Source organism: Bactrocera tryoni, unplaced genomic scaffold (assembly GCF_016617805.1).
Source record: "Bactrocera tryoni isolate S06 unplaced genomic scaffold, CSIRO_BtryS06_freeze2 scaffold_11, whole genome shotgun sequence".
Classification (NCBI taxonomy): Eukaryota; Metazoa; Arthropoda; class Insecta; order Diptera; family Tephritidae; genus Bactrocera; species Bactrocera tryoni.
This window is the reverse complement of record NW_024395824.1, coordinates 13,721,637-13,740,398: the sequence shown is the minus strand read 5'-3', so window position 1 is coordinate 13,740,398 and position 18,762 is coordinate 13,721,637. Positions and strand designations below refer to the sequence as shown.

At 36.5% G+C, this 18,762-nt stretch overlaps 1 protein-coding gene across 1 annotated transcript in view; it reads left to right on the top strand.

The window, feature by feature from the left end:
- Nucleotides 1-18,542, top strand: part of LOC120779787 (zinc finger protein 2-like) — a 54,750-nt gene extending 36,208 nt beyond the window's left edge. The window contains exons 8-9 of the mRNA XM_040112163.1: nt 156-1,410; nt 17,452-18,542. Coding sequence (XP_039968097.1) covers nt 156-1,410; nt 17,452-17,480 — 1,284 coding nt within the window. The 3' untranslated portion in view covers nt 17,481-18,542. The remainder of the gene's footprint in view (nt 1-155; nt 1,411-17,451) is intronic.
- The last annotated feature ends 220 nt before the right edge of the window (nt 18,543-18,762 follow it).

Genomic DNA, 18,762 nt, shown 5'->3' with positions numbered 1-18,762 from the left:
CTTAATTCATTATTCAATATCTTATAAGAAATTTTAAATCCAAAATTTAATGCCAATCATGTAACATTACACAAACACATTAAAAACAATAATGCTTGTACAAATTTACGAGTTGAATTTCCAATGACATATCCTCATATTTCTCTATTTAACAGGTTTGGTTCCAAAACTCACGTGCCAAAGATAAAAAATCACGCAATCAACGCTTTACCGCTATATCCGATGACAGTAACTACGAGGACGCTTCGCAAAATAACCGAGATTATGGACTGTTTCAAAAAAATGCATTGAAATCCATTAGAAGACACGGCAGCAAGGACGCGAACTTTTTACCTGACTCTAATATTAGTAATAACACCAACACTGGAATGGAATTGGGCGGATGTAATTTATCCCAACTGTCTCAAGTAAACATTCAGCAACATGCCTTATCTATTGACCACATATGTAAAGTAAAAAAATTATTGGAGAAAACCGCTGTTGAGGTCAAACTTAATATCGATTCTAAAATCTTCTCAACTGCAGGAACTGATGACAACGTAGAATATGGGAATAAGCAAAATGCAACTGACAAGCCAAATACTAACTCCGATTTAAAAGAAAGAAAATATGTCACGAGTGACGAAGCTGATTTTAACAGTACTCATGATAGTAATTTAAAGGCGCATATGGATAATGATATTGCCGGTAGCGATAGACTTGGCACATTTACGAGAATATATAAGGAACTTAAACTACAAAATGCAAAGAAGCGGGCCATCGATTATACATCCAATAACCAAAACAGCGAATTAATGGAATGGTATGAACGTGGCAATATTAATAATAAAAGCAAGGGACTAACAACAAACGACATGAGTTACAATCGATGCAAAGGGCTACAACCACAGATAACTAAACAGACTTCAGAAGAAAATAATAAAAGACCAGAAAGCTATAAAATTATTAATTTGACTTTCAGTGCCGAGAATATTGACAACACTGATAATAAAAGCAGTAACGGAAATAAAAATTGTGGTCAACATGTCGAAGCTCAAGATTATAAGCATTACAATGACCTTAACAACATAGTCAATAACAAAGTAATGAAAACGCAATATAATATTAACGATAGCGAACGCAGCAGCAGCAAAAATAATTTTTTTTCTTCAAACATATCGCAGGTAACCAGTATTACTGACGATGAAGATACGTATATAGGCGAATACAAGGATAGTAGTGATGGGAATGCACTAGATCTAAATGATAATAATGAGACCAAACAAAACCCATCAACTAGAAATGAAAGAATAACAGCAAACAGTAGCAGCACATCTTGTACATTAACAACCAGTACAACGCATACGCAATTAACCAATGCACATGAAAAATATATTATTCAGCAAATATTCAATTGTAATCAAATAACTGGTGAGTTTCATGAAACCCATGCGGAAAAGCAGTGCGGTTAAGTCCTGATATAATATATATATACACTAAATATGTATAAAAATATTGTGTGTAAACGGTAAATGATGTTTATCGAACAATTTATATATCTCTAACTGAGTAAAAGTATGACAATTTCACGAGCTCTCAATTGACTAACTATCATATAATTTCGCATCACAATACTCTTTACGCTTACCATATGGTAGGTATATGCTATTGACAATTCGTAGCGAATATCGTTTATTAAACCCTCTCTTTATCTAGTTTCAAAAAAAGTTCAAATGCCAGTTTTCATACGATCCGTATCTCCATAAAATTTTATCTACTGATTTATTCCGTAATTCTTATCTTTTGTCATTATTTCTTTGAACTGAATATATTATTGACTGAGTCCTGAAAAATCGGGTAGTTTACGTTAATAGTTGGCAATAATATTCAACAAAAGATATAATTTAACTTTCATGCAATCCTAATAGTGGCCACCTTACTACGAAAAGATTTAAAAAAGATCGATGCTCTGATTGTCATTTCGAAAAATGTATGGTATATCGTCAAGTATAATGCAAAACAATATATCATCCAACAAGCAAAAAAGGGCTAAGTTCGGGTGCAACCGAACATTTTATACTCTTGCAACTTGTAAGAATCAAAGTCAGGGAAATACTTTCAGGTACACGACAGCTTGAGGATCGAAATCTAAGCAATTTTATATATATATGTGGAAAATGAATCACCAATTAAGTCCGATTGGTCGAAATAAAAAAGACTAGACAAATTTCCATTGCACAATATAATTTGGTGCTTTATTCAACTTTCTGCGTTGCGGTCCGTTATCCAAGTAAAGTGTCCGTTATTGGTTTTATTCCATTCGCGTCCCTTTCGTTCAGTGAGTGTTGTCGTGTATCAAAAACATTCAGTCCGCACGGTCGCATTTTTTCGTCCTACGACTCGGACATTCCTGACTACTTATTCGCCTCGAATAACGTTACCACTTTTTCAAATAGTCCACAGCAGTCTATGTTGTCTTAGGTCCCTCATTATTTCCCACCCTTTCTACTTCATATCGATCGGGTTTCGGTCGTTTAGTTACTTTGTATGGCCCTAAAAATTAAGTCGTAACGTCATTCCGTTTCAAAATTGTATCCGTCTGATTGCAACCAAATCATTTATGTTATATTCAATTGCCTTTTTACGTTTCCTATTAAATGACTTCCTATTTTCTTCTTAAATTTTCTGTATGTTTTCTTTAGCTATTTCGCGTAACTTATCACGTCCATCGTTTAACTCCCTAACTGCTTCATTCTCTAAAATTTCGTATAAGGCTAGCTCTTCTTTTACCCGCATGTCGCAACCTATTAAATTCTTAAATGGGGCATGTTTTGTACTTTGATTTGGAGAATTATTTATAAATTGCCGAACGTTCCCGACATACTTGTACCACTGTGAGCTATTCGGATGAGATAACTTAGCTAACATTGGTATTACTACCTTATGTATTCGTTCCACTTGTCCGTTTCCTCTTAGCACCGCCGTCGTAATGAGTACATGCCGAATACTATTATTATCGTAATAACTTTTAAAAGCTTGTGAAGTGAACGCTGATCCCCTATCAGATATATTTCTACGCAGGTTGCCGAAAAAGTCAATTTGCTTCGAAAGCCTTTCTATAACCACCTCCGCGCTTGTATATTTTATTGGGTAGAGCCACACAAATTTTGTAAAGGCGTCGATTACAACTACGATATATTTGTACTGTTTCCCGGTCGTTGCCATTGGGCCCACATGATCTATGTGAAATGTCCCTAAAGGATAATCTTCTTTCTCAATTGGCGACAGAAGTCCTTCCAATTTACCACACTTTGTGTTCATTGTTAAACATTCGACACAACTCCTAATTATATTTCTGACTTTTTCCTTGAGTCCTGGAATGTAGTAGTATTTTCCTACACAATTACAAGTTTTTTAATTGAAAAATTCCCTTACTTATGTGCTATTAAAATGATTCTCCATTTGTTTTGGTACCACAATTAGTTCCTTTGCCGGATCTTTGTACAATATATTACGAGAGATAAAAAAGTCTCCGTAAGAACTGTTTTTCAGTATTTTGCGAATTACCCGCGCCCATTCATCTTTTCTTGTGCCTCTTTTAATCTGTGATGTAACGATTCGTCTACTAACATATACGCTAATCTACTTAAAGCATCGGCATGCTTCATGATGTTGTATAGCATAATTAAATTCTTGCAAAAACTTTGCCCATCTAGCTACTCGTGGCGGAATATTCTTCTTCCTTAATGTCATAGCAAATGACATTACAAATTTGAATTCCAGACCTAATAAATACGCTCTCCATTTCTTTATTGCGTTGACGATGGCGAGCACTTAAGTTCGTAAGAATGATAGTACTTTTCCGTTGAACTTGTTTTCTGGCACACGAATTGCACTGGATGATATGCTTCATCCTCTGCCCTCTTTTGCAACATTACCGCGCCATACCCATGCTTTGATGCATCTGTATGAACTTCCGTTATTGCATTTGTGCCAAACGGCACAAATTTATATTCAAATTGACTTTTCAGTATTACGAACGATGTATTGTTTCTGGAACTTTCTTCGACAGGAACATGCAAAAATCCGTTAGCCAAATCTAATGTGGTAAAAACTTTATATTCCTGAACATCTAGCCATCACTTTAAAATAATTTTAATTTTCACCGCGGAAAATTTTATTCTCTTTGGCTCATATAGAACAATCAGCTTTTCCACTTCTAACATTTTTCCCTTATTGAGATGTGACAAATCCTACATTGGCTCCGGCTCCTGTTCATCTACACAAATCGTACTTAAAGCTGCTATTTCTGCCACTTCTGCAATTTTGTCATTATACTTTTTGTTTTTCGCCTGACAAGTATCTTATTTATCCTTCATTAGAAACCTATCGCTCTCCACGTTTACTATTAAATCGATTTGACCCAAAATTGAACGTCCTATTAATGCCGGATATTGAAGATCCCCATTGTTGACAATATGAAATATGATATTTATCTCAATATCATCTACTTTAGCTCTGGTTTCGAAGCTACCTAACGTGACCACTTCTGAATTACCGATGTCGCCCAGCACTCGTTTATCTTTGTTTGGTTTTACTTTAAGATTAAGTTTTTCGACTATATCTACTCTGATCAAACACAATCGACTGCCTGTATCAACAAACGAAGGAAAATTACGTTCCCTAACTTTACCATTTTTAACTTTAGTCCAAAATCGGCCTCTAAAGACTGAAAATTACTTCGAATTGTATCGACTGCCCGTATCAACCAACGAAGGAAAAATTACGTTCCCTACCTTTACCATTTTTAAGTTTAGTCCAAAATCGGCCTCTAAAGGTTTGAAGATTACTTCGGTACTTGTATTCAAATTATCTCTTTCACTTTTCGTTTGAACCGTCGGACATACGTTGCGTTTATGGCCGACTTTGTTGCACTTGTAATATATAATTTGTTGGTTTGTACAAATCTTTGCTATATGCGAAGTTTCGCCACATTTGAAACATGCGCGGTTTACAATTGAACGTTGAATACTTTCCTTTCTATCTTCGTTGACATTGACTCCATTTGCAACTTTGACCTTTAGTTTATATTTAACTTTATCATAAATTTTTATTTGCTCTTTTAATTCCCTTATACTCCTTGTTAGGTATAAACCCGTTTTTTCAATTTTGAATTGGGAATACCTAGTATGAAATATTCTATTACGCTAGCTTCCTCCAGTTTTACCCGCTTCCCTATTTCCATTAAGGCATATAAAAATTCAATAAATGTTTTGTTTTGTCTCTTTTGACGTTTCCTTAAAAGTCTATGTGTCTCAGCTGATAAAAATGATATTTCGAATTTATCTATTAAAGCGTGTTTTAAATATATCCAATCACGAGTACCGGGTTTCTCTTCTTCTTCTTAATTGGCGTAGACACCGCTTACACGATTATAGCCGAGTTAACAACAGCGCGCCAGTCGTTTCTTCTTTTCGCTACGTGGCGCCAATTGGATATTCCAAGCGAAGCCAGGTCCTTCTCCACTTGGTCCTTCCAACGGAGTGGAGGTCTTCCTTTTCATCTGCTTCCCTCGGCGGGTACTGCGTCGAATACTTTCAGAGCTGGAGTGTTTTCATCCATCCGGTCAACATGACCTAGCCAGCGTAGCCGCTGTCTTTCGCTGAACTATGTCAATGCCGTCGTATATCTCGTATAGCTCATCGTTCCATCGAATGCGATATTCGCCGTGGCCAATGCGCAAAGGACCATAAATCTTTCGCAGAATTTTTCTCTCGAAAGCTCGTAACGTCGACTCATCGGTTGCTGTCATCGCCCAAGCCTCTGCACCATATAGCAGGACGGGAATTATGAGCGACTTATAGAGTTTAGCTTTTGTTCGTCGAGAGAGGACTTTACTGTCCAATTGCCTACTCAGTCCGAAGTAGCACCTGTTGGCAAGAGCAATCCTGCGTTGGATTTCCAGGCTGACATTGTTTGTAGTGTTAATGCTGATTCCTAAATAGACGAAATTATCTACAACTTCAAAGTTATGACTGTCAACAGTGACGTGAGAGCCAAGTTGCGAGTGCGACGACTGTTTGTTTGATGACAGGAGATGTTTCGTTTTGCCCTCGTTCACTGCCAGACCCATTTTCTGTGCTTCCTTGTCCAGCCTGGAAAAAGCAGAACTAACGGCGCGGGTGTTGAGGCTGATGATATCAATATCATCGGCATACACCAGCAGCTTACACTCTTATAGAAGATGGTACCTTCTCTATTTAGTTCTGCAGCACAGACTATTTTCTATAGAGGTAGGTTGAAGAAGTCGCACAATAGGGAGTTGCCCTGTCTGAAACCTCGTTCGGTATCGAACGGCTCGGAGAGGTCCTTCCCGATCCTGACGGAGCTTTTGGTGTTACTCAACGTCACTTTACACAGCCGTATTAGTTTTGCCGGGACACCAAATTCAGACATCGCGGCATAAAGGCAGCTCCTTTTCGTGCTGTCGGAAGTAGCTTTGAAATCGACGAAGATTGGTGGTGTGTGTCGATTCTCCTTTCACGGGCCTTTTCCAAGATTTGGCGGATGGTGAATATCTGGTCGGTTGTTGATTTTCCAGGTCTGAAGCCACACTGATAAGGACCAATCAGTTTGTTGACGGTGGGTTTTAATCTTTCATTCAATACGCTCGATAGAACCTTATATGCGATGTTGAGGAGGCTAATCCCACGGTAGTTGGCGCAGATTGTGGGGTCTCCTTATTTATGGATTGGGCATAGCACACTTAAATTCCAATCGTTTGGCATGCTTTCGTTCGACCATATTTTACAAAGAAGCTGATGCATGATCCTTATCAGTTCTTCGCCGCCGTGTTTGATTAGCTCGGCCGACAATCCATCGGCCCCCGCCGCTTTGTTGTTCTTCAGACGGGTAATTGCTATTCGAACTTCTTCAACGTCTGCTCCATCGTCATCGATTGGGGAATCGGGTTCGCCTTCTCCTGGTGTTGTGCGTTCACTGCCATTCAGCAGGCTGGAGAAGTGTTCCCTCCATAATTTAAGTATGCTCTGGGCATCGGTCACTAGATCACCTTTGGGGGTTCTACAAGAGTATGCTCCGGTCTTGAAACCTTCCGTAAGCCGCCGCATTTTTTCGTAGAATTTTCGAGCATTACCCCTGTCGGCCAGCTTATCAAGCTCTTCATACTCACGCATTTCGGCTTCTCTCTTTTTCTGTCCGAAAATGCGTCTCGCTTCCCTCTTCAACTCTCGGTATCTATCCCATCCCGCACGTGTTGTGGTTGATCGTAACGTTGCGAGGTAGGAAGCCTGTTTTCTCTCCGCTGCGACACGGCACTCCTCGTCGTACCAGCTGTTCTTTTGCACTTTCCGAAAACCAATGGCTTCGGTTGCAGCTGTACGTAAGGAATTTGAAATGCCGTCCCACAGTTCCCTTATACCGAGTTGTTGACGAGTGCTCTCAGAGAGCAGGAGTGCAAGCCGAGTAGAAAATCGTTCGGCTGCCTGTTGTGATTGCAGCTTCTCGACGTCGAGCCTTCCATGTGTTTGTTGGCGTGCGTTTTTTTGCTGCACATAAGCGGGTGCGAATCTTGGCTGCAACAAGACAGTGGTCTGAGTCGGTGTTAGGACCTCGGAGCGCACGCACATCTAAAACACTGGAGACGTGTATTCCGTCTATCACAACATGATCGATCTGGTTGGTAGTTTTTCGATCCGGAGACAGCCAGGTAGCTTGATGAATCTTCTAATGCTGGAATCTAGTACTGCAGATAACTATATTTCGGGCCCCGGCGAAGTCAATCAGCCTCAACCCATTTGGGGATGTTTCGTCGTGGAGGCCGAATTTACCGACCGTAGTGCCAAAGATACCTTCTTTGACCACCCTGGCGTTAAAGTCGCCAAGCACGATTTTGACATCGTGGCGGGGGCAGCTCTCATAAGCGCGCTCCAAACGCTTATAGAAGGTATCTTTGGTCACATCGTCCTTCTCTTCCGTCTGGGCGTGGGCGCAAATCAGCGATATGTTGAAGAACCTCGCTTTGATGCCGATTGTGGCTAGACGTTCATTCACCGGAGTGAACGATAGTACTCGGCGACGGAGTCTCTCTCCCACCACGAATCCTACACCAAACTTGCGCTCCTTTATATTGCCACTGTAGTAAATGTCACAAGGACCTACTCGTCTCTGTCCTTGTCCTGTCCATCGCATTTCTTGGACGGCGGTGATGTCAGCCTTTATTTTTGCGAAGACATCAACCAGCTGGGCAGCTGCACCTTCCCAATTAAGGGTCCGGACATTCCAGGTGCATGCCTTTATATCGTAGTCCTTATTTCGTTTGCCATGGTCGTCATCAAAAGGGGGGTCTCTCATCCGAGGCTGTTTCAACTTTTTCATTGGTATTGTTTTTTTACGTGGCGGGTCTCAAACCCAGCGCACAACCCTATGTAGGGGATGTTTCGCCTTCTCACTTTAGCTCGCCTTCGAACGGATGTTCTTAGGCTACCCAGAGGATGCTTGTTCAAAGACCGGAAGTAGTGAGCTGCTTGAGCCATGTGTAAAAGAATCGTTTCTGGCCACTCCCAAGTGAATGGCGATCAGAGAACTTTCCTCACTTGCGTGAACTTCTACACATGACTCCATCCTTCGGGTTTGGCTTCGAATAATTTCCCCAGCTGCTCCTCTGAGAAGCTGTTTTGCATACATAAATTTATGAATTTCCGACCAGCCCCTAAATGTGCATTTTCTTCAAAAGATTCTGCCCATTGATTTACTTCCTGCCCGTCTTTACTCATAAATAACGACAAACTTTCCTCAGTTTCTCTAAATGTGAAATGCGGAACTGTGGATGGCACCGGACCTTTACCCAACGCACTTTCACAAAGCAGCTTCACTGATTCGACCTCACTCTCGCTTTCATCGTCATCGGTAAGACGACCGTAGTGGGTCAGAAGTCAGTCTCGTAATTCCTTCTTACGTCCATTTGTCGGTAGACCTCCCTCTATTAGCTTTTCTTTTAACTCTTTTAATTTAATATGAATGTAACCTGTAATCCTCGTTGAATCAGGAACTTCCTCAGTCAAACCAGCCGTTCGAACTTTGTTGCTGACGATGAACATTCGCTGCCGTCGCAAACACACTTCTTCACCGCTTCGCGCAGGACTCTGCTGCGCTGTCGTTGTTCTTCCGTTCGTCAATAAAATCGGCTGCAATCCGTTCGTTGCCAACTTGTTAGTAATGCGTAATAAACGTTGTCTTTTACGCTTATGTACTTGTGCTGCCGTATTGACTGTTTCTGCTGCGCAATTGCGTTTCGTTGAATATTTCGCTTGACAACATAAACTATCTCCAAGTAATGTGTTGCGAAATCTGCTGCGCTGTTTCGGCGCAACCGTTTCCATACACCTCTCGTTCGAAAACACGACCAACCGCAACCTATTTGTTGCCGATTCTGCTGCGCTGTTGCGGCGCAACCATAGACTGCTTGTTCGCAATACGAATTTACTGCAATTTATTGACCGCTGTTTCTGCTGCGCTATTGCAGCGAAACCGTTTCGCTGGATATATCGTTTGACAATACGGACCAACTGCAACTTGTTTGTTGTATACGTACCGTAACTTTGCTGCTTGCTTGCTACGCTTCTGCACTTCTATCAAAACCCAAATATACTAAAACTGTACTCCACCTGTACTTCCAGCTTATGGTTTTTATGCACCTCCAAAAACCGCTTCAAAAACTTAGATTTGTTTCGCTGTTCCACTTTACTGTCTACGGGAGTCTCGATCTGGTGCCGAATGCTGCTGCCTTCAAGTTTGCTCTCGCAGCGCACCCTAACTGCCTGTAGAAAATCGTTTGAGCCCTAAATTTGTGGAAAACAAATGACCAACTAAGTCCGATTTGTGGAAATAAAAAAGACTAGACTAATTCTCTTTGTACAATATAATTGGTGTTTTATTCAACTTTCTGCGTTGACATCCGTTATCCAAGTGAAGGGTCCGTTATTGGTATTATTCCGTTTTCGTCACTGTCGTTCAGTAAGTGTTGTCGTGTATCAAAAACGTCCAGTCCGCACGGTAGCATTTCTTCGTCCTACATATACATATGTACATATATACTATATACAACTCCTATACTGACAGATAAATAAGGTTTGTTACATAAACGAAAACCATTATATGTAGTACATGGAAGTTGGGGTAATATCGATCAGATCTTATCTATATTTCCCAATAATACATACTATTAACATGTCACTTACTAAACCACTAATCATATAAAGTAAAGTCAGCCGGATGTTCGAAAATTCTGATAATAGGGGCTAGGCCAAGTTTTCGCTCAAATTTATCTATTTTGGACACAAAGATACAATGTTATGAATAAAACACTGTCTCTTACTTTCATTGGGATAACTCTCATATTGGCCGAGATATGCGGTACAAAGTCACCCCGAAGTTCGAAAATTTTTGTATTAGGTATATGGGGGCTAAGGGAAGTGCTGGTCCGATTCAACCTATTTTGGACATACAGACATACCATTATAAGAGAAGGATTATCCCTTAATTTCAGTTATATATGTCACTTTTGATCAAAAGTCAACTTTATGTACTGGGGTCTAAATATTCGGTACCTAGAGGCTTGAACGGTTTTTATTGGATCTCAACAATTTTTGGTCAAAAGGTGGCACATATTAAAGACATTATTCCTGCAAAACTTTATCCTGTTATATTAATTCCTTCTTGATTTGTGTACTGGAAACTAAACGAATCAAATGGAATTTAAAATTGGGCTACATGTGAAGTCGGCGTGCTTGTAGTTCGATTTCGCCCAATTTCACAGTGTGATATAAGAATGTAAGGAGAATGTTACGTACTAAATTTTGTCGAAATCGATATCGGGTTCCGAGATATGGGATTTCACCAAAAAAGTGGGTGGTGCCACGCCCATCACATCATCTCGGTGGTAAAATTTAATGTCTTTGACGTATTTACTTATTGAGTTATCACGCTTTTAGTAGTTTTTAACAGTACCGTTATATGGGGGTGAGCGGAGTTATCATCCGATTTCATCCATTTTTACGCTATGGTAGAAGTTCTTATAAGATTTGTACTCAACAAATTTGGTTATTGTAGCTTAAGTAGCTTAGGAGATTTATATGCATGTGCATTAAACTTGTTAGAGGGCGGGGCCACACACACTTTTTCTACTGCTATACTCTGCATAAAATTACAGTTTTATATCTTAATTTAGTGCTTAGTTATGGCTCTTTAAATATTTTCGGTTAACAGCGATTTGTGGGCGGGGCAGTGATCCGATTACGCCTATCTACGAACTCAATTTTTTTTTTTGTACAGAGGAATTCGGATACCAAGTTTCATCAAAATATCTCAAACAAAACTGTAATACTCTGTAGCAACTAGTTGTAGAGTATAAAAACTCGAAATGGATACACTTGTGGCAGAATTAATAAGGACGAACCCACTAATTTATTTCAAAGCTCGAAAAAAACTTTTTATATACGGAATATAGCATTTTTTATTTCTAAAATTTTGGGATTAAAAATTATATTTTTATACACAACATGTTGGAATAGAGAATTTGAAGTTTTATTATTTACTTTAATAGTATAAATTGAAAATTTAATTTTTGATCTCACAATCAGAGTATACTATATATAGTATATTAATAAAATATAAATCGTTTAAATGTGAAAAATTTTGAAGATGATAGCTCGTTATGAACTCTAGTTGAAATAAATAGTTGTATAACACGAAGTAAGCAAACATGAAAAATGTTAATTCTAAACCCTTTACTTTTTTTTATTCTTGATTATAAAGATAATTAATTGAGGTTTGCACCGCGGCCTAAGGTCTATTGTGCCGTTTCTTAATAGTTTCTTGTTTTGTTTTAATTCAAAAAATGTTTACTCCCGAAAAAGAGATTCTATGTAATTTTCAAAACAAAACATATAAGAAAGGGCTAAGTTCGGGTTTAGCCGAATATTTCATACTCTTCCAACTTGCCTGGATCAAGGCTCAGGTTCATAAGGTTTGTCAGTTATATGGAGTCTAAGGCAAGTTTTCACGTGATTTTCTCCGTTTTAAATACAAAAATACACTGATATTAGAAAAATACGCTCTCTCAATTTTATTCAAATAACTCCCATATCAGCCGACAAATGTAGTATAAAGTCATCTGACAGTTCGAAATTCTTTATAATTGGTATATGCACGCTAAGGGAAGTATTTACCCGATTCAACACATTTTTGACACAAGAGTAAACCGATTGTGCTCATTTTCACAATATAACATGGAATAGTTAGTATAACGTCAAGTACCGAAATAGTTTGAAATTGGTCGAGTAGATCCGAGAATATGTTATTTCACCTAAATGTGGGCGTTACCACGCCTATCGTCCACTTTTGACTAGGCTTTTATAAAGCCCTCTTTTATCATTCTGGGTGTAAAATATAATGTCTTTGCCGCATTTAATTATTGATTTTAGTAGTTTTTTAGAAACCCGTTTTATGGGAAAGAGGCGGGGTTATTACTCGATTTCATTACTTTTCACATGGTCGGAAGGAGTTATTATAGGATTGGCCTTAGCGAAATTTGTTATTGTAACTTAAGTGGTTTAAGCGATATAAACATTAGAGAACAGGCCTCGCCCCATTTATAATATTCAGTATCCAAACGCTTCTTGCTATTGCGATCATGTGTACGAAACTAGGTTTATATCTGAATTTTGAGCTTAGTTATGGCATTTTATAAGTTTTCGGTTAATGGCGTTTTTGGCCGTGGTAGTAGTCCCATTACGCTCATGCACGAACTCATCCACTATTTGTCAAAGAACACATGGACCAGGTTTTATTAAGATATCTAAATTTTTACTGTAGTTATCGCTTGCAGAGACGGACGGACAGACAGACTGTCCCTCGGAATTTAACTCTCTGATCATTAATATACATATAACTCCATATCCATCTCGATTAGTTTTAGATGATACAAATAACCGTTAGATGAACAGAACTATTATACTCTGTAGCAACATAAAGCCAGAGAATAACTATTTAATTGTTAGTTCAATTATTTTTTCATGCATTATTAGCAACTCAGCATGAAAAATTTTAGTTTCTGCTATCAGATATAAACAAGGTTTAACCAAAACTGAATTTTTTATCAATGTGAGTTACTTTATTTTGTATTGCCGAGATTTTAGATCTAGTGAAAAACTTGTTAATTAATTTATGACTAGAAAACAACGACTTTTACAGAAGTCCATTGTCAACGACTAGAATTTGCATTGGTAATACAACAACATTTTAATTAACTATATATGTACATATTCTAAATGTAGGGTTACGTTAAATACACAGTAAATACAAGTATATATAATAAAACATTTATCCTTCGTATTACATATCTCTCGCGCTCTAACTTAACCCATTAACACACAACCCAAATCTTGTGGAAGAAAATTATTTCAGTGTCATTTATTACTTAATTGATGTATAAAAGTTAAAGATAAAAACCGTAAATTTGTCTGTTTGATTTTTGAGAACAATGGGCAATTTGAGTATGAAATTAAACAAAGCACTTGCGTTCAATGCAAAGTGTTTTTGTGCACGACTCACTTCGCCAGCAGCACTTAGAGTGGCAAATTAAGCATCGCACTTAGTTTAATTTTGTTTTTGGACAAGCAGCTCTGTAACCCAATAGTTTTGGATTGTATTGCATGTGGTAGTTTGGAGAAAATTATCAAAATATACAATATGTTTCTTTGGCACTATAAGTAATTTTTCTAGTTAAGACTTAACTACTCGTTCACCAAGCAGATCTTTAGTAATATCTACAGTCAAAACTCAAACAATATGTATCTACAGTTATTGCTGCCCAATTCCGATATCCAACTCAAACCAGTTTTCTTATTATAAACTGTTTTGATGGACATCGCTCAAAGTATTTAATGTATTTAATGTTTCGTGAAGAGCTCGCCATTGGCCAGAATTGCTCTGAATGAGTTAAACAAGTTTACAACCATTGAAACACGAAGATCGTCATCTATAGTACACTCTTCCCCTCGCTGTATGTTGCTGGTGGTAGCTGGCATAACTCCAAAAAATCTTTTCACTTCTTTGGTGCTTAGGACAAAATTATGTCCGTTATTTAGCAACAAATTGTTACTAACAAAGTTATCTACTCAGTAGAGTGATCTTGTATGCTGTAATTAGGAAACCCATCTCCAAACCTGTTCGCCAAATTACCTTGATCGACTCCTCTTAGCAAAGTATGCAAACGGCTCTTCTTCACTTTCTTTTCAGAAGGAATCGTCTTGACAACGTGAAACTATCTCAAATCTTCCAGTCACACCATTCGGCATGGTAAGGCATACCGATGAACATTCGAACATGACATACAAGGTGCATTCCAAAGTAAACAGGTAAAAGGACTTAAAAACCAAAACAACAGAACAAATGGGTTTTTCGGAAAAATCAATTTATTTTATTCAAAATAGTCTCCTTCTGCTTCAATACAGTTTTTTGCATGGTCCAAAAGCATGTCGAACGAGTATTTTACGCTCGATGGCCGGTATGGCCGCCAGTATGCCGGTGCAAGCCTTTTGAATGGCCTCTACGTCGGCATAACGCTTTCCTTTCATGGGCAAATGCATTTTGCCGAAAAGGAAGAAGTCGCACGGTGCCATATCAGGTGAATACGGGGAGTGGATAATGGTTAAAATGTGATTTTTGATCAAATAATTGGTTTAATGATGCCCTTCGAATGTTGGATTCTGAGCAACTTTTGGGCGTCAGTCAATTTGTGCGTAACAAACCGTGCACACACCACTTGTAAGCCCAAATTTTCAGTTAAAATGTGATAAATCGATATTTTGGAGATGTTCAATTCCATTTCCATAAATTTCAATGATGATTTCGGCTGATTTTTGATGAATTCACGCACAGTTTCGATGGAATTTCCGGTGATCACGGATTTTGATTGGCCCACATGTTGATCGTCATTTATGTCCTCACGACCACTTTGTAAACGTTGAAACCACTTGTGCATTCTGCTACGGGATTGGCAATCATCGCCATAAACTTGGTTCATCAATTGAAATGTTTCGGTAAAAGTTTTTCCAATTTTAAAACAAAATTTAATGTTGGCTCTTTGTTCGAAACTCATTTTCACACCGATAACACAAACATCCTGACAATTAAAACGCAATAACTTCAATTCCAATAGATGAAATGTCATGAAATTCTCACTGAACAATCGATAAAGATAGCTGATTCTACGCACCAGTCGACATATAGATGGCGCCACCAGAGGGTCCATGAAATTCGTTGATAAAAGATTTAGTTTGGGAACAAATATCAATAAAATGGTGGCATACTTTGTTAACTGTTTACTTCATTAAAAACAATTCTAAGGCCTATTAACAAAATACGGTTAAAGTTTTTGGCCAGCAGTAAGGCCTAAGTCCTGAAAGAGGAAAGGGTTTTAAAAAAGAAAACAACGAGAAAGTTCATGTACATATGTACATTGAACGAATTTACATGATTTTTCCAATAGCAAATGAAATCGAAATAGGTATCAGAATGAAAAAAGGTAGCCATCGATTTTCAAGTTGCTCCTCAATGTGGCCCACTAAAGTTTTTTTCATCCATTATTCCTTCCAATATACTAATACTTTATGCAGATTATACCAATTCGATCAGTAAAGATATTTACTCCGTTGCATATTACATTGATTCTTCGTTTGATTTTCGCCTAATCTTCAAACAATATCGTGCTGCAATCAACGTATTCGTCTGATTTAGCTCCGTGTGGCTTTTTCTATTCAGCAAACTAAAACGACCGTTCCGAGGAAACCATTTTGAGTCAAATGAAGACGTTAAACGTGAATCGCTACGAGCTAAGGCGCTTGAAAGCTATTCCGGAAATTGACTTTAACAACTGTTTCCAATGCATGTTCGGTATATTTACATATACAATGGAATAACAACTTGACAAGCCACACGAACATAGTTATAACCCAATATACCATATATTGACATAAATCTTCATATGTATAGTTCAACAAACATGCTCATCCCTGCATATTTTTTTTCATTTACAAAGCCAAAATTGGGAATTGTACAACCCTTGATTTTTATATACAGTAAAATATCTTCTTCCCTTTAGAAGACCTCCTATAGATATAAGAATTTTTATCGTTTTACTTTTCGCTTAAATTTATTTTTAACTTACAACATAAGTCCACCAGAAGTTTTTATTTATTTCTTTGGCGAAAATGTTTTTTCAAAGATACGTATAAGTGGTAAGGTAACGTTTTAATTGATTTATATTAAATCAATTAACGTAGATATACCATATAAATTTCAGTTTTACGCAAAGTTCCTATTATTGTTACTTTCTTATAAAACTCTAATAAATATGTACATATATGTAAATATTAATTAAAAAATGTTTTTATACAATCAGACAAGCAAATATAATTTGTTGTTTTTTTATTATAAAATCATATATGTATAAATATATAATATTGTTTTTAGCAACGAACATGAAATTTCAATAATAAATTATGAGGAAAATGTCCTATATACACAAAATTAAAATTTGATTGTTGAATATAACTTTAACAAAATAACATTAACGAAAATAGCCTTACCGTTTAATGAATACATTAAACTTTAAATAAACATAAAGACTTATATAATTGAGAATAATGTTTAACAAAAGAAATTATGTTTCATATTTTTTGTTTTTTTCTTGAATAAACACCTCGCATTATATTCTAACACGCGTGTATACATACATATATGTATAGTATGTATGTATAAGTTAGTCAAGCATCTTAATTTTGTTATATTGTGACGTGCCTTAACTTCTGTTTAAATCATAATTACACATTATTTTAATTAAAATTCACACGTGAAAAGTGAAAACAAATTAAACCTGTTTTTTACTTAAATTTCAATTATTTTAGTTTGATATGTAATTCGAAAAATTGTTGACAATAATCATTTTGAATAATTTTTCCGCTTTAGTCGTTTACTCCAACCCAAAACAGGAACGAGCGTTTGCTCATTGGAAAGTAATAAGCATTCTTGCAAACAGTTCCTACAGAGCATTATACATAGTTTTGTTTGCCTAACGGTTGTACGTATCACCTAAAACTAAGCAAAATAGATATAGGGTTATAAATATATAAATGATCAGGATCACGAGAAAAGTTGAAATCCGGCTATATTAAACGAAAACATTTTTTAATATGTAGTTTTGTCAACACCTGAATATGTTTATATTCCTCTGGCTCTGATCCTTGCAAGTTGTAAGAATATGAAATGTTCGGTTACACCGGAGCTTAGCTTTTCTTTACTTGTTTTTGATTTTTTTTAAGTTTATGCTCATAATTATGTGAATTTGTCTTAGACTACATTTATTCTCATGTTTTTTCATATTGTTTACAGATAATTTCTCAAGTGACGGGTTCGAATAATTGGACGGCTACGATGACTAACAATAAAAACATGGTCATATAATGAAAATCGGTTATAAGAGAAATCTGCCAAGCGGAGTGATAAATACAAAACATACTAAAAGTTAAAAGGATTTATTGCAAAGAATACTCGCAACATGTTTTATGATAACAAAAAAACTTATACTAAAAGACAGATACACATAGTTCCTATTTTAAAAAAAAAATTAAAAATAAATAAAAAAATAAAATAAAATAAAGTAACATTAGTAACGTAATTTAAAATCTAACACCTCGATTTATAAAGAAGAAAATATTACATTATTCAATATAAAGCGGCTGATATACACGTGAAAATATACATAGAAACACACAAAATTTATGTTAGTTGCAGTTACGCATTAATAAGCGAAAATAAGAATATAAATAAAGAAAAGTAGGAAAAACAAACATTGATATGGAAGCGCCAAAGAGTGACACAATCAAAGTGTGCTTCAATAGATATGAATGAGAATATATTACAATATTTTGAGTGTTGTGTAATTATCACGTAATATGTATTAAAGGAACCAAGATTTAATTATCTAAAAATTAAGGCTGGGGTCTCAATCAGTCATAACCAAAACGAAAAGAAACAAACAAACGTGTCTAAGATGATAGGTGTATTACAATAAATTAAAAGGATAAAATTTTAGTGAAAATAAACGAAAACTAACATAAAATAAATTTTCGAAAAATATGCAACAAAGTTCCTAGCATTTTAGTGTGCTACATACTATTTTGCCTATGTTTATTCCTTTATTAAATTAAAGCTGAAGATCTGGCTAATTTAAATGTCTTGTAATGTTGAAAGGTAATCAATTACGCAAAAACCAACAACGCAGAGTGGTCAGTTAAATTAAGCAATTTATATTTATAACTTGTAACTATTAAAGAAGGTATTTATTTGAAAATATAATGAAACAATGGTCGAATATATTGATTAAGTTAATTATACAATATATAGTAAACTACATCCTGTAAAACTTATCTCCATGAACGCCCTTGCGAAGTATAATAAAGTATCAGCATTACAAACCATTACTTAAAAGTATTTTAGCACATTTGAATTCAAACATGTTTATATTTATTACCAGACAGCAAGCAACCAGCGTAAAAATAAGCGAACGATTAAATAATGCCGCCAACATACATACAAGCATATATCCTTACTATATACATTCAGACATACATATGTGCCAACTAAAAGTAAAGAAATAATAAAATTAAATATGAACCAAAAAACTACGGTATATAAACAAAT